At 51.0% G+C, this 25,531-nt stretch overlaps 1 protein-coding gene across 2 annotated transcripts in view; it reads right to left on the reverse strand.

The window, feature by feature from the left end:
- Positions 1 to 217: 217 nt before the first annotated feature.
- The window catches only part of LOC146783054 (baculoviral IAP repeat-containing protein 7-B-like), a 77,656-nt gene continuing 52,342 nt past the window's right edge, over positions 218 to 25,531 (reverse strand). The window contains exons 3-7 of one of the 2 annotated variants that reach the window (XM_085638212.1): positions 20,399 to 20,498; positions 16,277 to 16,358; positions 15,654 to 15,693; positions 898 to 1,094; positions 218 to 526 (exon numbers count right to left, since the gene is read on the reverse strand). In XM_085638212.1, coding sequence (XP_085494338.1) covers positions 904 to 1,094; positions 15,654 to 15,693; positions 16,277 to 16,358; positions 20,399 to 20,498 — 413 coding nt within the window. In that variant the 3' untranslated portion in view covers positions 218 to 526; positions 898 to 903. Of the gene's footprint in view, positions 527 to 897; positions 1,095 to 15,653; positions 15,697 to 16,276; positions 16,359 to 20,398; positions 20,499 to 25,531 lie in introns of both variants that reach the window. The other variant, XM_085638211.1, reaches the window with a different exon arrangement.

Consider the following 25,531-nt stretch of genomic DNA (forward strand, 5'->3'; position numbering starts at 1 on the left):
GGTGGATCTCCATTTTCCCTACGGATCCTAGTTCTGGAACCAGGTCTGAGGCCATTCCACAGTATCATTGGACCCTTTCTACTGCTCCTGAAGTTTTACAATCAGGGAAGTTAGGAGTTTGCAGCTGGAAGCCCTTAGTACAAGTGGTCCTGAAAAGACCCACGGACGCCATGTCTGAAAGGCCTCTTGTATAAAGAACGGGGACAAGACTCCAGCAGCCACTCAAAGTAGAAAATCTTTATTGCACAACAGTTCTAAAATAGCATACTCCCAAACATATTTCATAAAGGTTATATTTTAAAATAAATAAGATATATTCTGCAATGTTTATTAGAATAATTTAAGTATAAATTAAAGGGTTCAAACTTGGAAACAAAAACAAACAGATCTATAGTCCCAGTTAAGCAGAGGTGACAGGGCAGGAAGGGACGGCGGTTACTGATGCTTCTCCTGCGAAGTCCACGCTGATTCTCCAAAAAGAGGGAAAATGAAACCTTTGCACAGAACCAGAGCTGGTTGAGGCTACCTAGAGGTAGAAGAAACAAATTTAGAAAGGAAATGACATACTCTGCTTCCAGTTCGACAAATTCTAGCCTGCATGAGTGAGGACATTCGTAGAGCATATGACAAGCTCGCCAACCACTGGAATCGCACTCCATCCTTTTCCCTCCGCTCTTCATCCCTCCACTCAATGCACACTGCGGCTCGCATTCTAAGGCACTTTCATTGTGGCTGAACCAAGCATAGACATGCAAGATCTACATGAACCAACATTAGGCATAGCTCACATGGTCTTTGCCACCACCATTGGGGTGAGCAAGGCACAGAGGAAAGGACTTCAGCCAGTACACATTGAGACTACGTAGTAGTGGAGGGAGAAAAGAGGTCAAAACTCACCAGCAGCTAGGACATGAACGTGCGGACGGTGCCCCTGATAGGGGTCCGGCAGATTGGACACTCGGTGAGGCTGGGGGCACATTCCAGACACACCACGAGATGGCCGCAAGGAACAAAGACGATGGACACCTGGTTGTCCATGCAAACCTTGCACATGCGCTCTTCCTGCAACCGGTGCAGCTGCTCCTCGGGGGTCTCTGAAAGGCAAAGATACAATAAACTAGTCAAGCTACAACCGGGTGGATAAATATCCACAACCTGGAAGCAGTCAGCAGTGACCCAGGAAGGAGCCAGTGCGGCAGGTCTATGGCCACAGCACGTGGCAAACAAAGAGGCGTGGTCTTAAGTGCTGCTTGGAAGTTTATCAACAGAACTGTCAGGGCAGTGTGGGGTGTGTGAAAAGCCACTAACAAGTCATCTGTTCTATCAGAGGAGAGAATGACTGAAGCTGGATGATTCCAAATCAAACGCATAGGTGATTGTTGGATCAGCGGTGTGCTGGGCAGAGGGGCAACATTTAAGTCCTATGGGTTTGTGCTGATCAAAGACCTGCTAATGCCCGGTCTAAGGCTTAAGTAACAGTCGCTGCACCAAGTATCGGTGGGAGCAGGAGATACAGGGTCTTTGGGGGCCAAGTGCACCTTGCCCATGGAGCACTAGGTCCTGGCTTGGAGTATTCAGATTCTGGGTCATGGTCATCAAATATCAGGGCCAACAAGTCCTTTCAGAGCATCAAGTTATGGTTAGAAAATGCCATTTGTGATCTTCAGATGTGGTCAAACACGACAATCACTACAGTGAATAACGCACAAGGTGAAGCACACTCCCTAACACATCTACGGACAACGCGAGGTGGTCCTATAAAGAGGAAGCGGTTACCATCGCAGCAGTAGACCAAGTTCCAGCAGAATCTCACTCATGGTTAACGAAAATGTAATTGTAATTTGCATCTGCAGGCACGTCAGGATGTTGGGAGTCAGGTATGTGTTGTGAGAGGTCTGAAAGGTACATACATAGTGGGCTGCAAATATCACAAGAGCAGGCAGCAGGGTGGGGAAAATCAAGGAAAGGTTCTGGGGAAGAGGACCCAAGGGTCAGGTAAGAGCTCTTCAGCGCTTGGTAAGTAAAACTGGTGGAAGCCATCAAGACTCCACAGGAGCTCCAGATACATCACTGACCACCACCATCCCAGAGGAATGAACTTCTCGATCATGGGCAATACTGAATAAGAATGCAATGCGTACTCTAAACTTAGAGAACGCCCCTCTCGGCGCAGATGTAATGGACCGCGTGGCGGTATTCTGAAGTTTGGTTCCAATGTCAGATGCTTGAATACAATAGTCAAACTTCAGAATACCTCCACGCGGTCCACTACAGCTGCGCAGAGAGGGACGTTCTCCAAGTTTAGAGTACGCATTGCACTTAGTTATTCCCAACACCCCTAGGATCAGAGTGCGATACCTCTGTGGCACGCTACAAATTTTCGAAATTCGCACACAGTGCTTGTGCGCGTTCAAACCCCCTTGGTCTACAATACTGAATTAGGCCACCCTAGAGGAATGAGCTTCAATCATGGGCCATACTGAATACGCCCACCCTAGAGGAATGAGCTTCTCGATAATGGGCAATACTGAATAAGGCCAACCTAAAGGTTGGAGTTTGATTATGGGCATTATCGAATAAGGCCAACCCGGGGGGCATGGCTGAGTGGCAAAATAGGATGGCCGCAGCCTATCGCTCCACGCTAAACCCTTCCCTCCCGCACCTATCCACCCTAAATATCCGTGACCCAAGGCAAGGACCAGCTGGCAGACGCTCCGCTGATCAGTACGACCCTAAATTCGAGCCGCTAGTGCAAAGATACCTTCAGCTCCGGCCGACATGAGCATGCGGCCTGCAACAGGCCGAAAGCCGGGACCTCGAGTGAAGCGGTTGCCCTCAGGGGAGTGAAGGCCAGTGGGATGCAATAATCTAGAGCTCTGCAGGGCGTACCGCACCCCCCCCTTCAACATTGATATATAAACCAGAACAGCGGGAAAGACTTCTGCCGCACAGAGGTGGTCTCTACCGTGTATGGTCGCGCAACCGGCCTGAGGCGGCACGATCGATAACTCTGAATTGGGCCCGCTCCCGGTGGGAGTATTAAACTGGTGGGGCCCATCCTGCTTGGGTGAGCCCAGAATCTGTCACACCTGCACGCAGAGGCTGGACGACCGAGGCCAGAGTGCATGCTGGAACTGGCGCCTCACGTATTGAGGCGGCCCTGGATGGTGCAGGTACTGGCGAGCACTGCAGGGGATCTGCAGGGCTGGCAGCCCAGGTGTGTTGACCACCCCTAGAACAATCGCCACGGAGTGTGGAATCTGTAGACATTTCCCAGGAGAGACAAGATGGGGCAGCCATTTTGAGGCCGAAAGTTAGTGGCCGCATCCGGAGAGCCCACCAGACACAACCTATACCGCAAAGCAGCTGCGGTGATCAAGGTAATAGGAGATACAGTAGAGAGCCAAAAGACTGCCTGGGTGATGCACCGGTGGATGTGCTTGCAACTAGGGACCTACCTGCATAACCCAGCTCGACCCAGGAGTGTCTAAGGTGTTGCCCCAGCTCAACTGCCCGGCAGGGAAATCGGAAGGGTGTTGAGGCACACACATTGGGCGTGATGTCTTCCAGGGGGCCTAAAACCACCAAGACCAACAAACTAGACAGGTACACTTGCCCCAAGGCGACCACGCCTGACCAGCAGCAGCTCAGAGACAAGCCGACCGGGGGAGCAGAAGGGGGTGTCCCAGAGCAGACTCGGAAGGATGTAAGGGAGGCAATCAGCGAGATCTGTACCTCCTTAGAGCAGAGAAGAATGGACACTATTTCCTCAGAGGTGATGCTGATCAGGGCAGACCTGGCTACAAACAGGGAAAAAGGTCAAAGAACCTGAAATCACGACCACGAGCCTCGATGACACCAGCCAGCTACAGAATGAAGTCAGGGACCTACAGGCATTCTGCAAGTCCGCCAAAGGGAAACTAGAGGACGTTGCAGGGCGATCGAGGTGTAACAATGTGTGCATCCTAGGCATGCCGGAGAAAGCGCAAGGCCAGGCTGTGGATCTTTTCGTGGAGAAACTAATCACAAACCACCTCCAACCGAAAGGCTTGTCGAACATTTTTGTTGTGGAAAGAGCTCAGAGTACGGGGGGGGGGGGGGGGTCATCTGAAAATCTGGGCTCCCCCCCTGCCCAATGCTGGCCAGACTCCTGAACTATCAGGATAGGGACGTTATTCTTCAAGCGGCCAGAGTCACACCCCCGCTTTGGTGGGAGAACTCAGTAATCACCTGCTTTCTGGACTTCACCCAGGCAGTGAAGAGACCGCGCAGATTGTTCTTGACAGTCAAGAGTCTGAGGGACAAGGGCTTAAAGTACGCAATGATGCTCCCGGCTCGACTGCGAGTGGAGGCCGAGGGGGAAAGTCCGTTTCGACGTTCCAGGGGAAGCTGCCGAATGGCTGGATAATTTGAGAGACCCGGTGGGACAAGACTCACACGAACATTGCTGGCGCAGCAATGCCCCAACGACCAGGTTTTGCATCTGTATAACTGGCGACCCTCGGTCACATAGACTGCTTATCGCATTGACTCTGGGTGAATTCTGGCGCAGAGGGGATCGACAGACATTGTGGTTCAATCTGATCATCCCAATATAGCTTAAGGCTGGTCATATCCAGGGCCATTATTGGCTCATGTTGTCGGGGGGGGGGGGGCGGGGAGCGGAGCATAATCCCCCCCCCCCCCCCACCTTCTTTTAGTATAGTTTAGGGGCGACAGGCACTCTGCATTAAGTGAGTTTTGGGCAGTTCTGAGCCCAGAGTGCAGGGGAGCAGGGAGGGGGTAGTTGTGGCTTTGTTTGTTTTGAAACAGGGCACTGAAGATCCGCTACATGTGTCGATTGGTATCACGTAAGTGCTCATGACAGAGCAATGGGATGAGTTTTAAATTAATGTGTTGGAACATGAATGGTCTGGGGCATAAAGTGAAGCATTGTGTAGTGTTGCAATATATCCGACGACATGCCCCAGATGTGGTATTGCTCCAAGAAACAACTTGTGGGAAACATGTAGAGCCCTAGACCGGTGGGGATACAAACTAGTGGTGCATGCGGGCTTCACCACGGGCTCGCGAGGGACAGGCATACTATTGAGGAAATCCTTCCCAATGACAGTTCAATCCTCATGGGTGGATGAATGGGGGAGATATGCAGGCGTCACGGGTCAGTGGGAGGGATCCAGGTTGACCCTCATGTCAGTGTATGCGCCGCCAGGCCTTCAGGGACTTGCATTTAAGGACCTGGGTTCTCTGCTGCTGGCGGTACCGGATGGTTTTCTAGTGGTTGGAGGAGACTTCAACTCTGGTCTCTGGCACGCTAGACAGATGCCCTTTGAGAGCACACCGCCCTTCAAACCGGTGGCTTCCAGACTTTCTTGCGGCTCTAGGGCTCCTTGACACTTGGCGAGCGTACCACCCCAACACCACCCAGTATACCTTTCACTTCGGTGCTCACGATAGCCAATCTTGAATAGATAACTTGCTGGTTCCTCCAGACCATCTGGCACATTAAGGAGATCAGACACATGGCAAAGGGAATTTCTGATCACTCCCCTTGTGGGCCCACCTGGTCATGGGCCAGCACAGAGTGGGCCGAATTGCACATTTTATCCTGGCATCCCCGTAACCCGGTGGTCCATAAAGCATTGCACTCCTCAATTGAACAGTACTTTCAAGAAAACTAGGGCTCAGTACATTTCCACCAGACAATGTGGGAAGAGTTTTAAACAGTGGTAAGGGGACAGGCACTCTCACATAGCAGGGGCACGCAAGGAGAAAATGGAGGAAGCAGCGCTAGAGGACGAAATATCCTACTTGGAGGAGGCTGAAGGGTGGGGGGTGGGGGGGGGGGGGGGGGGAGGGGGTCCGACCTAGATAAGCTCCACATTCTCCAGCTGAAGAGATCGCTACAAAGCATTAGTGACAGAGCCAAAAGCATGGGACGAGAGACAGGGCAGAATATATGACCAAGGGTACAAGGCGGGGAAACTAATTGCATGGTTCGACTACACGGAACTGCCCAGTAGATTAGTGACGGAACTACTTGATGGATTAGGGTACCGGATTATTGACCCCCAAGAGATTGCCATTGCATTTGCTGCATACTAAGAGGAAACATAGCTCACAGGCGCCTTACAGTACACGACTCCCAAGAACCTTACAGATATCACTCTGCCCATACTGCAGATGAGATTGCCCTAGCGATCAGAAGCCTGAAATCAGCAAAGGCACCAGGTCCAATGGCTTGCCGATTGAACGCTACAAACTCAGACCCGATATAATCGCCCCACATCTACAGGCAATGTTCGAAGAAAGCACTGAAAAGGGAGAATTGCCTCGGGACTAATGAATAGAGACTCTGGTGACAATACACAGAGGACGGATTGTGCCTCGTACAGGCCAATTTCCTTAATGCCAAACTTAAGATTCTGGCCAAACTCTGCCATTCGATCAAAGTGATCGCAGACCTGGTTCATCTGGACCAATCAGGCTTTATGCCACACCGCAACACTGCCTTGAATCTTTGTAGGGTACACGGAGTACAGGGGAAGGTGGCCACCAAACACGAATGGAACAATAAACAGGAGTAAGCCCGTTTTCCCAGCAGAGACCGGGCAATAGTTTATAACAAAACAACAACGTCTCAGCTGGATATCATTTAAAAGATAAGGGATATAAATCACAAAAGGAAGGGGGATAAAGGAAGGGAGACCACAAGGAAATAAGAAAAGGAGGTATATTTTAGGTAGTTATTACAGCACTACAGTACAATAAAGGTACAAATGACCAAAACACTCGAGTGAGCACTGGACGTGCTAGTGAGTGAACGGCGCAGTGACAATGGGTGAAGACAGCGTGAACGGTGCAAATATAATAACAATCTGGTTTTTCAATGAGCAATTTAAATTGACCACAAAAAATGCCAAAAATTCTTTGCTGGGAGTAGTCGACAGCGTTTCAGCCGGATTCAATCCAGGCCATCATCAGGACAATGGTCATAATTACAGTGTGTGCTGGGCGTAATGCAGGTAAAGGAATCCGATTGGAGATGGAACAAAGGCGTGCATAAATCAGCGTATAATCAAGGTCCACAGAGATATTAAGCAAACGGTAGTCATAGTCAATAATGGCTGCTACCGGGAACAATTTAAGGAGTCCGGGCGCCGGGTATCGCAGTAATGGCTGCTACCGGGATCAATTTAAGGAGTCCGGGCACCGGGTATCACAAACTAGTCTTGAAATGACGAGTACAGCAAGTAGGTCCAGGGGTGACTGAAACGGTGGACGGGAATGAATCCCGACACAAAGAAGGGCGGGCGAATGAAGCGTCCGTGCCGGTGAAGCAGCAAGTGGGACTTGGAGTATTTCTGGTGTAGAGACTTGTACTCATTTCAGGGAAACCTAGGAATCTACACAATCCAGCAAGAAGCGGAGTAAACCGATAAACCTACACCATCGACACCGGATTCCTATACGTGGGAGACCGATTGGTTTTCAAGGATTATTCCCAGAGGGTCAGTCTCGACAACCTGTGCATCCACCCCTACCATTCCATCCCTCTGCAATCTGTTCTCTCCTCTCACAGGTGAGGTGAGCAGAAGGAAAGGGACCGCAGACTAAAGTTAAACATGGTCAGAAGTCAGGCACTTTCCTGATTAAAACTTAGTCAGCCAGTCTACTGCTCTCAAGACAGACCTACAGGTGCTTCTGGTGGGAACCGGTCCAGGCTGGGTCTTCAACGTAGTGTTAAGTCATCAGGAGGGGTTGGGGGTTGGGGGGGAGGGGGGTGGCTTGGCCGGCTGCAAAATGGCCGCACTTTGTAGGCTTGGCCGGCAGAGCCCACTTAATCAGCTATCATTCTGCAGACACTCGTGACGAAGCGGCCCAGCACCCTGCTGTCTATTCACATCGTCCTGGGGCACCTGTTGTCACTCGGTCCTCTAGGCCTCGGAGGAGCTGCCCGATCTTCCCCTTGGGTCTGGGCCCCGCTGCTGAAGTAACCCGGCCTACCTGCTCCTTCGATACTGCAGCCTGCCGTGCCTTGGAGACTTGTTGTAGGACTCCGCCTGATCCTGGACTGCCTGAGCTGGTGAGCGTCTGCCGCTGGGGCTCCGAGGCGGGACTGGGGACTGTCGCACCGTCCAGCCTGGGCCTTCTTGCGGTGCGGGCACCATTTCCCTGCTCCCTGGCGCCTGTGGTAACAGCCCAGAGTTTCCAGGTCTGGCGATGGGCTGCACGCCCCCCGTGACTCGCCGCTGCTCATGCTTCTCCCTGGCGAGACTCTCGGCTCCCCCAGTGCTCTGCTGACACCCTTGGCCGCTCCTCGGCCTCTTCCTCTCTGCGGCCTGTGACTAGGGCCCTCAGTGCCGTAACTTCATTGGACTGCCCACTCCTGGCTCCTCCTTGCTGCGGCTGCCTCTTCTGGGTTGGGTGGTGGTCGTGCCACGCAGGCTTTCCGCTCCTCCTGCTGAGCCCATTTATGATCCTCACGCCTTCCTGAGAGGGGCCTCTGGTGCTGGACACTGTGGTGCCCTGCTCTCCACACAACTACGGCAACCTTTGTGCCCACCTGATTACAGCGCCTTAGCGCCCGGGGCACTTGCTACCCTGCGGGGGTCTCGCGGCGGGGCTGGGGGTGTGCAGGCCGGTCCGCGGGGCCTTTATACTCTTCATTGTGATGAGGTGGTCTTGGCTTTATCCTCGCCAGCCCGCCCGCTATGCTGGCCCCATGCCAGAGGCTGACCTCACCCCCCCCCCGCGTCTCCCCTGCGGTCGTGCTCACCCCTGGGTCGCCTTTATCTGGACGACCACCTCCTGTGAATGGGTCGCGCTGGCCGGCCTTTGATTCCGAGAACAATCTAGACGTTAGCTTCTTTTTTTGACATTGATGAACTGTCATTTTTTGCCCTGATGAAGTCCATGGCAAATAGCCACATGAACAAAACACATGTTGGCAAGTTCTGTGGCTTGAAGGCATCTTGTTGAGAAGATAGATATAACTGAAAAATAGCGACAACCTTGAAATAAAAACGAGAATTCACTCAGGATTGACATTTGGACATTGTTACTCCGATTCATAGGCTTTTTGCTCAGATCATCAACTTGTCTAATTTGCTTTGGTGGGCTTTGCCTACAATTTACGACGCGAGGTGGTCGTTGTATGGTGACCCTTGAGCATCGGCATCTATTAGGATGCCCATGGTCATTACTATTACCACTGCCCTGCGCAGTTCCCCTACCACCTTCCTGTTTGTTTGCACCTTGGTGGGCCGGCCTCCCTCATCGCACCTCCCGCCTTGATATCCTCAGTTTGAGCCCCTCGGCTCGTTGGGCACTTACCTCGGCTTCATGAACGGCCGCTGAGTCTTCACCGAGCCTGCGGTGCCTGGCTATGCTCTCCTGCTACGTCGCCAGGTCAGGGGATACATCTCACACCTGCTCTTGCCACCTCTCCACTGTCTACTGGGCCCAACCATCACCTGCCTCTGCCCGCCATCCCTGGGGGGTGCAGTCTGTGGTGCCTCACTCTGCGTCTGGCCGCCTTTTGCCTGCTCTCCGCTTGTGACATCGCCGGCGGGCACTGGTTTCCAACTTTGCACTCCTGCTGCAGCGCGGCCGGGCTGCCCCTGGGTGCTGTTGCCCTCTCCCCCTTTTTGCTGTTGAAGTGAGCTGCCCACCTGTTGCTGCCGGCCATGGGGAGAACCGACCTGTAACAGCCGAAGAACACCTTCGACCAGCGCTTTCAGACGCGCCAGGAGGGTGCAACCTCTGATTGGGGAGGGGGGGTTTGACGACCCCACTGCCTTGCTGGAGGCGGCCCAAACACGTGAGGACGATCTCAAGGCAATCATGGTGGACGTCAAATCTATGGTCACTGGCATAGCGGCCCACTTTGACCAGCTGTCTGCCCATCTGGACACTTAAAGCCAGCGTTGACTCCCATGACGCCAGCCTTCTACATGTCGAATCCAGGGTCTTCGACGCGGAGGATGCCGCCACGCAGGATAGTCAAAAATTGCTACAGCTGGACAAGGTGCTGGATCTCAATCACAATAAAAACAAGGATTTGGCGGCGCACTCCCCAGGAGCAACCTCCGCGTTAGTGCCCGAATCCACCAATATCTCTTGAATGGAGGACTTTGTTGAGCAGCTCAGAACTTTTGAGACATCCTCCGTCTTTATTGTCGAGAGGGCTCACCGCTCCCTCTGCCTGGCCATGGTCTTCAGGCTTGCCCCATCATTGCTAAACTCCTGAACTTCAGAGACCGTGATGCCGTGCTTCGGGCAGCCAGGGAGAAGGGCGAAATTCGTCACCAGGGCAACTCTTTCGTTCTACCCAGACTACACCATAGCGGTCCAGGAAGCTCGCCGTGAGTTCCTTCCAGCGAAGCAGATCCTACAAAAGCATGAAGTCTCCTACTCTCTGGCGTATCCCACCAAACTGCGGGTTCGACAAGGCTCCAAAACTCATCTTTCCAGACCCCAAGGAGGCCGTGGCCTTTGGTAAGAAGCTGGACCGGTCACATTGCTCTTCACCTGCAGACTCCCAGACCGCCGCGGCCGACAACCTCAGTAATAGTGACTGAAATGTTGCCTCCTTTTATAATGTTTGCTAATTGTATTTCACATTGCCTACAATTTTGCCCCGAGCTAGCCCCTCGGGTTTTTGCAGCCTCCCTGGGCACATTTTCCCAAATCCTTGTTCTGGGCTAGCTGTCCTTCGTCATTTGCAAATTTTTCCTGTGCTGTCTGCTATGGTACACGGCTTGGCCACCCTGTCTCTACGGCAGGGGTGAAAGTTGGGCGACGCAATGCCCCGACAGGATAATTCCCATTCTGGACATTAACTTTTCCTTTCCCAGTTGCGGGTCCCTGGGGTGGGAGCGGGTGGAATCATTGGGGGGGTTGAAGTGGGGGGTCCCTTAGGGATGTTTGTGGGGGGGTGGTGCGGTGGCTGGGTGGGGTGGGGGTCTTTGGGGTATGTTGCCTCCGTCTGAGGCTGTGGTTCTTTGTTGTGTTTTGCACAATTGGTTTTTCCATGACATGTCACTCCGACCTTGCCTTTGCACCCTGTTGGATTATTATTCTTGCACCACTTCATTGGCTCCTTCATGACACGCCATTCACATTTTGTATGTAGGTCTTAAGCACCCTATGGGCTTATTGTCATGCTCTCTCAATGCACCTCAGTTATTTGACTCTCCGCCATGGGCATTACGAAGACTGTATTGGTGCCCCCCCATGTGAGGCTCTGTTTGACTTTTGGATCCCATTACCACTTTGCACCTCCATGCTTATTGTACCAAATTCATTCTCACCATTCCTTGCATTTGCACAAACCCTTCTTCTCCCCCATCGCCTTGTGCATCACCACTCTACCGGACATGGCTCAATGACAGACACTGTCCTATTGAACTGGAATGTCCGGAGGCTCTACTATCGAAAGGCGCGCCTGGTCCACGCCCATCTCGCTCGGCATAGGGTGGACATCTGTTTTCTGCAGGAGACCCTTTTCATGCCCACCACGTCCTCTAGGCTTCTTTCCCAACAATGGGACGAAATTCACTCCTCATTACTCCAACTACTCTCAGGGGGTGTCCATCCTGTTACGTAAGGAGCTTCCTTGGCAGACTGCCCTGGTGGTTATTTACCCTGGGGGACGCTTTGTGCTCCTTTATGGCCCTTGATCCTTGCTGCTCTGCACGGGCCCAACTGCGATGATCCCGACTTCTTCACACGAGTTTGGCACCACATTACCTGTGGAAAGGGGGGGGGGGGGTCTTCAATATAACACTGTCTTCTACCCTTGATTGGTCCGGTTCCGGTATGGTCTCACCCGCGTGCCACCGCCCTCCTCAGCTCCATTCTCACTGACAACTTTGTACGACGTATGGCGTCACTCTTGCCCAGATACATGCGCGGGCACGTGTCGCCGGCTGCTGGTCCCACTGGGACCTCTGGATCACTACCCCAACGCCCTAGCTTGGCTCACCTCCGTCGATCACACGGTGTGCGCCCTCTCCAACCATGCTCGTCGTCGCTTATGCCTACACCTTCCACAATCCCCTTGCCGTGTTTTATCCTGGCGGCTCCCCCCTAATGCTCTTCGTGACTCTGTATTCTGCAATGAAATACTGACTGCAATCACAAACTATTTCGAGATTGAAGGTTCCGTAGATTCCCCATCCATGTTATGGGAGGGTTTTAAATTCGTTATACGAGGCGACTTTATCTCTAAACAATCCTGTGTCCTTAGTTTCATCCGCGGCACTCTCGACAAACTGGAAAAGGAGATCAAGGACCTAGACTTCTCACGCTCGGGACCCCAACCCTATTAAGCTTGCCCAGATCTGGGGGAAACTTACAGATTTCGCTGATGAGGCCAACAGAGAAATTGCTTTTCTAGGGAGAGAGGCTAGGCCATGTCGTTTTGACAAGGCCGATCGCCCTGGAAAAACCCTGGCTAACCTTCGCCCGCCTCGGGCCGCATCCTTTATTAACGCCCTTCAGGATTGCGGTCCAGATCGGACAACTTCACCTGAAGAAATCAAAGCGTGTTATTTCATTTTATACACAAAATTACAGGGCCGGCTCAGTACCTTCGCATGAGGTCCTTGATCAATATTTTGACACCTCCCAGTTATGGCTCGATAATCCCCACCGGGAGTTCCTGGAAGAGCCCGTCTCCAAAGAAGTTATTAACTGCGATTAATAGTATGCCCCGTGACAAGGCTCCTGGTTTGGATGGCCTGCCGGCCTCCAAGGCTGCCCCCATTTTGGTTCCTCACTTAGCCGCCATGTATAATGAGTTCTTCGAGACAGGACAGTTGCCCCTCCCCCCCTCCTCAAAATCGCTGCGCGAGGCTTCACTCACTTTGCTCTTAAATCCAGACAAATCACCCGAGTTGCGAGACTCTTATCACCCCCCTGGCCCTCACACAGACAATAAAATGTTCGTTAAACTGCTCGCCTTGCGCCTTCTTCCCCTTATGCCGCTCATTGCCTGCCCAGATCAGTCCGGTTTTATCCCTGGCCATGCTACCTCCCACAACCTTTGGACCATCTTTTCCGTTCTTCACCAAATAAACCCAGTGCTCCCGGCAGTGGCAGCTCTGCTTGATGCCACTAAAGCCTTCGACACCTTAGAGTGGCCCTTCCTGTTTTACCTCCTCCCTCACTTGGGCTTTAGTCCGGTCTTCATACGCAAAGTGTTGCTCCTCTATACCCTTGCCACCACCCGTCTTCGGCTGAACAGTCAAATTTCTGATCCCATCTCCATCGAGCGTGGCACTTGGCAAGTGTGTCCACCGTTACCAATGCTTTTCGCCATCAAGCCTCTTGCAGCTCGACTGTGCCAACATCACACTCAGAGGGGCATCAGCTTTGCTGCTCTACTGGTTTCTATGTACACGGACGTTGTCACCCTCTACGTCTGCGACCCTCAAGAGAACCCAAGCCCTTTGGTTCGTGAGGTGATATGCTTTGGAGGCAACTCCAGCATCAAGGTGAACTGGAGCAAGTCAGTGCTGTTTTCTCACAGATACCACGGTACCCTTTGATCCGGACTATCCCTTTGTGTGGGCGTCAGAGCCTACTAGGCATCTTCCCGAGTAGGGATGTCAATGAACTTTGGAGGGCCAAATTTGGTCACGCAATAGATTGGACGGTGTCCAGGATCTATCCCCCCCCCCCCACGGATTGGTTGCCACTTTTTAGCCGGTCGCATAGCCATTGCCAAGATGGTAGTGCTTCCAAAGTTTTTATATTTATTCATCCCTCCCACGACTAAATTTTTCAATAAAATCCGTTCTTTGGTGATCACTCTGATCTGGGCTGGCCGGCCACCTAGGATTGCAAATCCTGACCCTCCCTAGGTTGTGCGGAGGACTTGGCGCCCCAGACTTCAAACTCTATGCCCTCAGTGCCCAGGCCAGTTTCCTTCACTTCTGGCTTCATCCCACTCAGTTCCAGCCCCACGTTGCAGTGGAGACTCAACTAGCCACCTCGTGGCTGCTCTCTACCACTTTGTTTGTCCGGGAGAGACCACCACATGCCGAGAGTGATACGATGGAGACCCTGCCCTGGGCATGGGAGGGGCTCCAGAAAATTTCGGGTTCGGACACGATTTCTGTGGATGCGATGCCCATCACTCCTCACCCAGCTTTTCCTCCTTCAGTCTTCAGGGATGGTGAAGCACGCCACTCGTCTTAGGCTTTCTACTGTGTCTGATCTCTACCCTGGGAACACGTTCTTTACACCTGCCGTGGACTCTGGCCCTATGGACACTTTGCTTTATTATTAGCTCAGGGCGGTCTGCAAGAAACTACACTCCTCGTTCCCCAACCTCCTTCCTCGATGGCCACTATCCCTCCTTTACATGTCCCCCCCTCCCCAGAGAAATTAATTACTAAAAGCTAGGCTCATTCTGGCAGCGTCTTCCATCTCCACTGACAGGGCACGCGTGGCGTGGGAGGAGGACCTAGGTGTCAAACTCTAAGCGGTCTGTACTGCTGCACTCAGATTGAACATCTCTCCCCTAACTATAGTCTACGGCGTATCCACTTTGTATTTACACAGACTCTATCGGACCCCTGCACAATTGTACAAGATGGGACTCCTTGCCAATGATCGATGCCTGCGTTCTCCTCCTGCGGCAGATTTCTCCCATGCTGCCTGGCTAAGCCCCCCAGGTCTCCGCTTACTGGCGCGAGGTCAGTGTTGCAATTTCTGGGATCACCTGGTCTCCGGTTCAACCTGATCCTCTGCTTTGTCTTTTAGGCTTTGTTAAACCCTGTCCTGATGCCTCCCATAAACGGATTGCCATGCTGCTTGTCCTCGCGCAGGTCTCCATGTGTTGTGTTCGCAGACCTGCGCAGAGGGTGGCTTTGGTTGGAGGATGCTTCATGCTGCCAGATAGTCTGGATTCTGGCACCCAATGCCTGCCAGATCCTGCCCACTTGATATTTGGGGACCGCTTGTATCCTACCTTTTGAGTCACAACCCCAAGCACCCTGCGACCTCTCCGGCACTCCCCACAGGCGCTCTGCCCACGGCGGCAGCCAGTGACGGTCAATGAGTCTCCCCTTACTGCTCTCCCTTGCCCCCCCCCCCCCCCGGTCTCTCAATGTCTCCCCCTTTCACACATGGTGCCTTTCACAGTGGTTCCCCCTTGTTGTCTGGGTAACTCCACACATTTTTTTATATTGCTTTTCAGTGGTGCTTGTATGCGGTAACCTTTGCTATTTTGTCGTATAGTTGTGCATATTATTTTGTCATGGTGCAATCTTGTAATTGTGTTGTGCTAAATCCTCAATAAAGGTGTTTGAAAATCAATCAAAAAAAGCGGGGTTCCTTCTCCCTTACGACTAATTCCACACAATGGGCAATCAGATGGTCCATAGCTATTAGTCGGACGAGCAGCTAGAGGTCATTTAAAGAGACTGCTCACCTCCTGTTCGAGTGAGTCTAGTATAAAGACTTCGGTTTAACATTTGTACAGATGGAACATCTATGAGATCTTGAAACACTGGTTGGGGACACCTCAGTGGATCCGCCTGCTGGCCTCACAGCAAGCCCAGAACAGGGCCACAGTCAGGGCTACCAAGGCACAAGCAAGAGGAGATGCGGCAACAGGGCTGCACAGGCCATGAACTCACCTCGGTGCTGCGCGGGGCTGGTCTCCGTCTCCTGCACAACCTGCTGAGAGAAACAAGATGGTCACTAAACAGAGCGCATCTGGAACAAGCTGCCCAGACAGATGCGACTGTGGCACCCCGGGCAGTACAACAGAGCAGCTTCTGCCAAGGCCTACCAGGCTTCACCTTGCTTCTTTAATCCAACCCTCACCTCCAGAGGGTAAGTAAGTTTGGGCAAACCAACCTACTTACCCTCATCCCACTAGCAAGCCTGGCAGAAAATAAAAGAAAACCTTCTGGCGTCACAAGATTGCCTTTGAGGATTTAGGCATAGGTTACTTGGCACAACAGTTCACAAAGCAAGACAGTACCCAATATTGTGCCATGCGAGCACTTTCAAATGAAATGCCAATGGCAGCGAGGTGCAGGGGACGAGTGAGGCGGGTATCACCAGCTCAGGTGCAAAAGCCAGGATCCAGCATCATTGCAAAGGAGCCCCCCTCAAATGGGACCAGTTGGAACCAGATTCTACTCCCAGAGTACCAAGGTGTCCTCCCCCCCCCCTGTCCCTTGTACTCTTAAGGGCGACCCCCCCCCCCACCTTTGCACAATAAACAAGCACCCCGGCAGACCATGCACCTTACCTGATCTTCCGGTTCTCCAAAGTAGCGATAGTGGAGGCCGCGGGTATAAGGCTCGCCCAGGACATGAAGAACGAACTCACACCTAAGGGAGGAGACGAGCCAGGATATAAAGCGCTTTTAGAACTCCCACCAAGTTACAGAAACTTTCACAATGTGCACCAGGCACAGATGCAGCCAGAAAAGGACTATGATGCACTTGTTACTGTGGAAATTTACTAGATCTAAAAACATGGCCTAGAATTTAAATCAACGTTTACTTAACAGATGAACGTTTTACAACAAAACAGTTTTAGCCTTCGCATCAGTGTAAATACATCCAGCGTTTAATGTCCTCCAATGGTAACATCACAGCAGAAGAGTAAAGACAGCCGACTGCATGAAGACTGACTGGAGGGGGCCCCTCTGCAGTAACCGGTTAAACACCATCTTACTCGCCCAGCTCCAGGATGCACACAGCACGTGTGAGTTGGGAACACGTCAGCAACGAAACCCTCTGGACCATCTTTGACGAAAGTTATAAAAAGCACCAGGCCAGAAAAGTTAAAAAACTTCAGGACTAGTCAGACACTTCTTGGAGATCAGTCGCTTCTTTAAAGAACATTACGTCCCCAGTGACCGCAATCTCGCTTCCCAGCACTTGCTTCTTTAAAGTGCGCGTACACACAGTGCTGGTCAAGTTCTTGACTGACAGTCATTCAAACACTTGGTTACTAAACTTAAAGTGCCTTCTCTGATCAGAAATCCTATAAAGTGAATGAATGCCTTCTCCCTTCTATACTGCAAGGGTCACTATCCATACGGGGGGGGGGGGGGTCCTATGTCTAAACCTGCAGGTAGTCCAAGGGAGCAGGTAAGTGCCCAGCCTTCAGATGTCTACTAGTCAAACTCTACAGCTGGTCCTGGCTTCCCAGAAGCAAGAACTGGTGCACTTTAAGCCAGACAGGCTAACTGGAGAAGTGCAACAGTTAAACTGCGGTTAAAACTGAATAAAACCGACTTTGCTTCCTTTGCAATAAAGGTGGTCTACATGTTCTTTGAATCAAAGTTTGTTTTTAAAACCCAGATGTTTGGAACCACCTCAATGTTCACACCATTTACACATCAGCTTGAAAAGTTCCATGTCCACCAAGTCTTGTATGGATAGGATTGCGCATTCTCTTATGCAGTAGCGCTCCAGGGATAGTGGCTAGTGATGAAGACCAGGAGCGCGACACCAGACCGCCAATCCTTGCCATAGGATCCGGTGCGGACGGGGTCCCCTCAACCGTGGAGGATTAGCCTGTTTGGGAGCGCTGCAGGGAGACCATCCATTAAACGCACTGGTTGGGACGTGCGCACCTCCACCCTAGTGGTAGTCCTCCCAGGGGCCCACATGGACTTGACCCAGTCTATGTGGACGGCAACTACAAGTGATCCCCATTTGCAACCCGCGCCTGAAGCTTTACGCAAGACAGAATTCAAGCCGGCGAGTGACCTACAGTAGATTGCGGGGTCTAACCCCACAGCTCTTAGGATTAACCCTACAGTGTTGCCAAAGTCAACAGCTTGCAGTAAGGGGCGTGCAAAGATTTTAGAAGCAGCATCGAGGGGTGGAAGGAACGGATATCCTGCAAGACTGCTAGCACCACCTCTTAAAAATCTGGCTGAACAGGAGAAGAGAATCTCTTAAAGGGTGGAGGTAGAAATGTCGCTCAAAGCTTGTCTCACCTAGGCCGTGCTCGAGCGGTCTAATAGATTTCATTTACAATCAGTGGGCTTAGAGACCTCCCATTGCTTACCATTGGCTGGCTTCAGTCTCTTATTGGTCAGCTGTCAGGACTCCTTCCTCTGAGTTTGTCCCTCCCCTGGAGTGTGGGTGAATTACTGGCCTCCTTCCGCTGCTCATTTTTAGGTCTCGACCTTGCTATCGCGTAAGCGATCGCAAAGCAAGACTATAGAGCGGGTTTGAAAAGTGCTCCCAAAAAGCGGATTGCATGGCTAGCACGCGCACAATCACGCGCATCGTGCCGCCATGCAATCAGCCTTTTGGGAGCACTTCAAAGGGTCCGCTCCCCCGCCTGGAATGCGCTCCCCCGCCCCCAAGCGCATGGTTCACTGCACGCATCCGTGTAATGTGCACGGCCGCTTTGTTTCCTGTGCAGTTTGTTCACCCGATCCTGTGGGATGACCACTTTCCACCAATGCTCTACAGCGCAGTGTCCTGTGCAGTTTGCACTTTAACGTCAGATGTAGCTTTTCAGGGTTTCTGGTTCACGCTTGTGTCTTTTTGGCTATGTAAATCCCAGAGTAAAGTTCATTATCTTTTTCACCTATTCTTTATTTTCTGGTTTCGCATTTTGAACTTAGAGTTTATGGCCGATTTATAACTTCTTAGGCGGGCCACACATTCTTTTCGAATCCTTCCTGACCCGTAATCGAGACTATTGCTAGACGTAATTTGTTTTTTATTGTTAATATTTACCCATGAATATTAAATGAGTCACTGCAGAGATGCCATGTGGCCTGTAATGCTCATGTCCGAGTAATAGCTTGCAAATAAGTTACTATTGTAACAAGGATTGTAGGTTGCATGTCAAGTCTGTTATACCTTTGACGTCAGTTGCTCACCACATGGGTAAAATAGTTTCCCATTCCTATCCGTATACTGTCCGGGTGCAGTGTTTTCACTACCCAGGCAGAATGGAAAGGTGCTTTTTAGGCGCTACCCCAGCCTTTCAACAATAAGTCAATTTTTCAAGCCATATGCTTCAATCTAGTGTCATCTGGACCCTTCCCTGGGGAATCTTCTGGCAGCTTCCTACAGTGGCCTAAACACAACGCCGCCCTGTCCTGAGGATACAATCGTTCTGAAACCTTTTCATTTGAATCTCACTCAAAAGACATCCTGACTGTGTCCCTTTGTTATTTATCTTGTTATCATATATGTTTTGTAATGTACAATCATATCCTCTTTCAGCTGGTTGAGAGCTCTTGATACATCTGGTGAGTTTACATTTATGCAACATACCACCAGAAACCAGTTTGTACACTTCCTGGCATGGGTCCTTTGCTTGCACCATACATTGTGAAATGGGGACATCTGTTAATCTGTTATTTGCAGTGATTAACAGATTTCACCATTTCACAATTTATGGTGCTCTTCTAGCGGACATGAGAAGGATGAAAGGCCGAGTTAGCCTAGCTGAGATCTGAACTTGTGACCTCCAGCAAGCTGCATGAGTTTACAGTGATTAGAAATGCCATAAGTGTGGTAGGAAGCGCTAAATAAAAACAAGATTCCTCCTGCTCCCCGCGTCCTCCTGCAACTCTTCCTCATGTATCCTGCATTGCTCTTCCCTTCTCCCTCTGTCCTCCACCCTCTTTTCTCCTCCCTCTAGTTTCTCCCTCTCCTCCCTCTGTCCTTTCCTCCTCACTCATTCTTCCTCCCACTTCTCTAAAGGTGTCAAAAAAGCTAACATCTTCATAAGTAACAAACATTTCCATGACAAAGCCAGTAGCTCCAACTCTAAAAAAAAAAAAATGCGAGACCTATTGCATTGCAAATGCTTGTTGTAGGTGCAACTTTTTTCTTTGCGTCTCAGCAGTCTACCAGAGTGAGTCTTTCACCGGACTTCACTTCTCCCCTGTCCATCTTCTTGCCCTTTAACCGCCCTCCTTCTATACTTCAAGTGAGGGGACTGGTGGAGGCAAGCAACCTGTTGAGGATGTTTGCCCCTCAACTGCCCTCCCTACTTCTGTTGTCCACGTTTCTTCCCCCCAACTGCCCCCACCTTTGTCAGAGGACAATAAAAGGCAGACACACAGCCATTACTGCTTCATGAAAAAGACGTGTGATGGGGTCTTGGCCAAGGGGCCCTCTGTTTCTTCTCACCCAGTCCCCATGTTTGTTTAGGGTGAAAGAATGACTTTTTGCCATTGGAATCAGAGTTCACAAAATCGAGGCATGTCAACAAGGTGGGAAACTAGAATTGAAAGCTTTGAAATCTGAGGACCCCGAACCCAGAAGGCTCGCGCACAGGGGCATTCAAGGGAACCGCCCAGGAAGTAGGTGCTGGCAGGAAAGTGCCCCAGTGAAGGTGCCAGCGCTCACCACATCTCATGTTTGGCTGAAACTCAGTTTACCTGGGAAACCACTTGGCGTGCTGCAACATGGGGTCATCGTCCACCTCCCAGTTCCGAAGGCCTCCGTCGCAGTAGAAGCACTTCACGTAGTCGCCATGGCCTGCAGAGGATACAAGTTCAGTCAGTGATGAGGGGATTGGCGTCCAGGGCAGCCTCCATGTCAATACCTAGATTGGCGCCTCTTCCTTCGCTAGAGGTTGGAATATTAAGGCACTCGAAATTGCTAATCACTCGCAAAACGAGGGGTGCTCAGAAGACGCCCCGATGAGGATGGTAATGTGCTTAGAAGGGATATAAACCGATATAACAGTGAGAATGCTAGAGGGTTTAACATTCAGAACATTACAGGGAAGGCTACAGAAAATCGTATGTGAATTATTCGGTGTTCAAAACAGGAAGAATTAATGACCGAAGTAAAACAAACATTTCTATGCTAGGAGGATAATTTAGAGTGCCCCAAAAGGTCCCATAACATAAATGTATCCCCAGGTGTCCTACAAGTGAAAGTCAAAATGCCCAATTTTATAACCAGACTTCGTTTTAAGTGTTAGAGTAACCTTCGACATGAAAGAAAGACCACAGACCCAATATTTCATTCCTTTTTGCTAATCAGATTATGCACAAGTTTAAACACAACAGCTATAAGAAATTGGGGGGGGGGGGGGGAGGGTCACAGGGGCGCAGGAGTCGCATTTCTAACCCACCAGTGCAAGGACTTTGTTCAATACATTGGAAATAGATCAGAACGTCCTGCTGGACAACAGCGGTGACACGGACCCGCTGAGCAACCCTGCTGTAAACAAAGCGGGAGATGGCCAGACCTCTCCATCCAAGGACTCGAGATCGGGATGAGTATCCCGGCATTCCCAGGACTGCTCTTACCTTGCTTCAAGTTAGATACAAGTGGAAGGTTCACTTCTTTAAAAGATCACAAAGTCCCTCCTCACTCTTTCTTCAGTTTTATAAAAAAGGTCTTTAAATGCACTTTGTTCTCAGCATTTTAGTTCTACGTTTCAATTCAGGTTTTTAGGTTCATCGTTTATTATTATATGCTGGGTTTACTGCACATGGCTCTGAATATGCGACGTTACATCGCGGTGTTTACACCACGATACCTTTACAACGCAGGCGTTACAACGCAAGTCTTTACGACTTGCGCTGTACTTTGGAATAGAATGATTTACTATTCCAACTCCAGCCTACGTACAGTAGGGAAGGTGTTGGAATAGTAAATCATACTATTCCTAAGGCTAGAGCGCCCTCCAGCGCAAGTGTTATGACTTGCGTTGTAATACAGCGTTGTAAAGGTATTTCAGTGTAAACACCGCGATGTAACGGATGTTTCCCGGTTTTTGCAGGTTTGTTTTCTCCCTTCTGTTTATTAGAGGTGTATAAGCCCAGATTACATTGATCAATATTGGCTTGGATGGACTCCATGATGTTTTTCATTTGTTGTAAATGCTTGGTTTTTGTTCTCTTTGATAAAGCATTTTCAAACAAAAATAAAAAACAAGACCCCAACGCATCCACCCATCCACAAACCGGCTTCCTCACCCGTCCCTCAGGCTGGATGCCAGTCCTTGACCCTGTAGTGAGCGCTGCAGCTTTTTGAATAGGGTTCCGCTATAGAAATTGTGCTTTACATATACACAATAGGTCTGGATATTTGGGGTACAGCTCGAGTGACGTCTGGATGCAACAAGCCTTGCATGCAGTTTTCAGGTGCATCAGCCCTCTGACGAGTTCAGGGCCTCCCCCACCATCTTGTCGTCCTCTTTCGCATGCCGGTCACTCCATCTGGTCGTCAGTGGGAGATTGCGGGTTGCATCTCCTGGACAATGTAGGCAGGCGGGTTATGGGAGTGGTCACCCAACAAGGGGACTGCAGTTCCATAGAGGTGGGACACAGGTGTTCAGGCACACCGTGCTAGGACGGCAGCTAGGTAAAAGCAGCAAATAGATGGGGCATTGTGAGCCAGGGAGTCTGAAACCGTCCCACCCAGAGTTGGCACGGGGCTGAGTCATGTGACGCAGTGAAACTCTCACATGGGGTGAATAGTTTGGCACAACTTCACAGTCCAAAAGGGCCTTTTGTTTCATCAGACACTAGCTGATCCAGGCTAACGTCAAGGGCTATTGGGATATAGATGAGGTCATCTAGAACTAGTAGGGATGGTTCTTTCATCTAGATATGCAGGAGGCTCTAGACAGGAGGGGTTGCGGGTAAGACTATAGCGGTGGCCACCTCCAGAGCTGTGGCAGAGTTACAGGGCGATCTGGAAGCAGGCCGGTACCAAGGGTACCTCTGCGCGGCACCATAGGGGGTGCCAGAGCCACAGCCCAGGAGCCTCATGGGAGGGTTCCGGAAAACCGCGTTGGTGCCCCATTAGTCCTTTGGGCGGTTGTGGGCCTGAACCACCGGGGGTTTGCTATGCTCTGCCCTGAAACGGGCGTGAGTAATAAGGGACCATGTGTCACGTGATCCGGGAAGAGGATCACCAGAAGTGGCAGCACAGATGGCGTTCACCGCAGTGCTGCTTGGCTCAGGCGGCCCAGATGGTTGCCTGCCCTTGGATCGCCCGCAAGATAACCCACCATATTACATAACGGTGTATGTAATAAACCTGCAGCAACTTTACCCAAACAAGAAATGTGTTGTGTGCTATTTATTAGCATGCATGTTACGTTGGAGGGGTGGGGAAGGTTGGCAATGGTGGTACTAGGGTGCTCAAAGGCGGCAGACTGCAGAGCAGCCTCTGGAATCAACTCTTTGGTACCCAAACCGACAGCTTCTATCCCTTCCTTCCAGGGTGAGAGCCTAGGAAGAGAGGGGGAGATTCCCTCCTGTACCCTCTCCGTCCTGCACTGAAGCCAAGACAGAAGAGGTAATGCTGCTCGGCCCCTTCTACCTCGGTTCACCCTTTCAAGTGGAAAGTTGGTGCCTTCCTCCTCTGCCTTCCGCTGTCAGTCACAACCATTGCGGCAGATGCTGTACCCTCCATGCCCCTTCCCCTGAAATGGAAGCAGCAGTTCGGGTTTGGGGTAGATGTTGAGGAAGGCACTTGATTGAGAGAATCTCAGTGCCCATCACAAGCTGTTCAGACCACATGCTCATCCAAAGTCTTGGCCTCTCGGAAGGCCACAGACAACGATGGTTACAGCACGCTCTGGCAAAGTGAGATGCAGACAGATTTCAGAAAGATGTGCGGAGAGAAAGACATTAAATGTCAGTTTGACTGCAGCAGAATGCAGGGTCAAGGGCTGAACGGAGGGAGTGACACGCGAGACAACTACCCCTTCCACAGACCTTGGTAATGTTCATTTCAGTTTCCTAATCTCAGAATTGAAAGACATTCTGTTCTAATTATTCACTGAATGTCCTGCTGGCCATCTGCACAGGAGTGGGCATCCCTTCCTGCCTTCTCCCAATACTTCAGAGTACCCTGGTGCCTGGACACCCCCACTAAGTCCAGACACAGACAAGCACATCACCCATTTAGGGCTGATGTGGTCAGGAAGAGCCTGGAGCCAGAACCCCTGTGCCACTGAAACATACAAGTTGAGAATCCGGTCTTAGTTAGCACCCCATACTGCAAATCTCCACAATCGCACCTCGGTCTAGGCAACCCAGATACTCGCATCACAGACCCAACCTCTCACACATCCTATTGTATTCCACATGCACAGCAGTGCTCCATGCACCAGACACTGCAGGCCTCATTGCCAAACACAAGCTGGACACTCCATCACAGAAACATTGATCACCCTCAAGTCCATACACCTGCGACAACATCCCTCGTGGGGCCCACAGACCAGCAAGGAGGCTTTGCACCCTAGGCAAGCCAGAAACATTCCACTTTATGGAGCTGCTGACCGCCCATATTTTACTCCCTGCAACTCGACCAATATCTCCCATCTCATCTACAGGCCTCCTGAAGGGAAAAGGGACTTCACCGATTAATTCTCCGATCTCTGCTCGCCTGTCCTGTCCACACCACTGGAGTAACTTCAAACTCCTGCCAGCATAAGCTAAAAATTAACACATGCGCAAGACACCATCCACCACCTCAACACTAAGTGATACAGCATTTGGCACATGTTAAAGGCCACAACCTCAACATTCTCTTCTCAACAAAGACCAACAGTCCAATGCACACCCAAGGATTGGACGGACCACGTCCCCATCTACCTTCAGACTCCTACCAACAAACCAAAGTCAACCCAAAAGAGAAGATCAGACGAAGTTCCTTCAACAACTTCTCCATAGTCAGCCCAGTGCTTGAAATCACCTCCACGTCCGCTGCCAATATCCTACTAAACAAAGTCAACACTTTTTGGCAAACTGATCATCCAGACCCTACTTACAATACGCAACTGCAAACCAAAGACTTCAGCACCCTGGTCGTCCTACGACCTCGCTGCCAATAAACCATCCACCCACAGGTAGGAAAGAAAATGGAGGAAAACAAAAAGCTAAAACCAACAGAACTCGTGAAGACCTCTAGGCATTGAACTCCTTCCATGCAACACAGACATATCACACCAGTCAAAACTAAGTCTATACCAACACCAACAATAAAGCCACCAACAGATTGAGTGCTTCAAGCACATCAACCCCCTTGAGGACCCACCCATTCCTCCCTTCTCAAAAAGTACAATGCCATCAACCTCATTCAGTGGAACACAAGAGCACATCTGACAGCACAAAGGAGGCTGGGTCTCAAACCCACCCAGCCCTTAGAATCCAGCAATGGTCACCCTTCGAAGCCCCCTCTTGCAGGCATACTCAACTCCCTCAAAGCCACTTATGAAGTTGAGGTCTTACCCTGGTCCTTCAAAGTTCTCTGGGAACTCTCAGCCCTATTCACCATTGTAGAGGTCTTGCTCACTCCTTCGCAGAAGCTCTCGACCATCCAGCTCCTCCTACAGAAACCTACACTGGACACGGATGACCTCACCAGCTGCCAGCCATCACTCACCTGCCACCCCTATGCAAAATCATTGAAAAAGCTGTGTATGTCCAACTCCAAGAACACATCATTGCACCATATCCTGCCCGAGTACCAGTCTGGCTTTAGATCACGCTGCAGCACAGTAGACTGCTACCTTAGAGCGTAGACTATGCTCTCGACCA

Source organism: Triturus cristatus, chromosome 12 (assembly GCF_964204655.1).
Source record: "Triturus cristatus chromosome 12, aTriCri1.1, whole genome shotgun sequence".
In the NCBI taxonomy this organism is placed as follows: domain Eukaryota; kingdom Metazoa; phylum Chordata; class Amphibia; order Caudata; family Salamandridae; genus Triturus; species Triturus cristatus.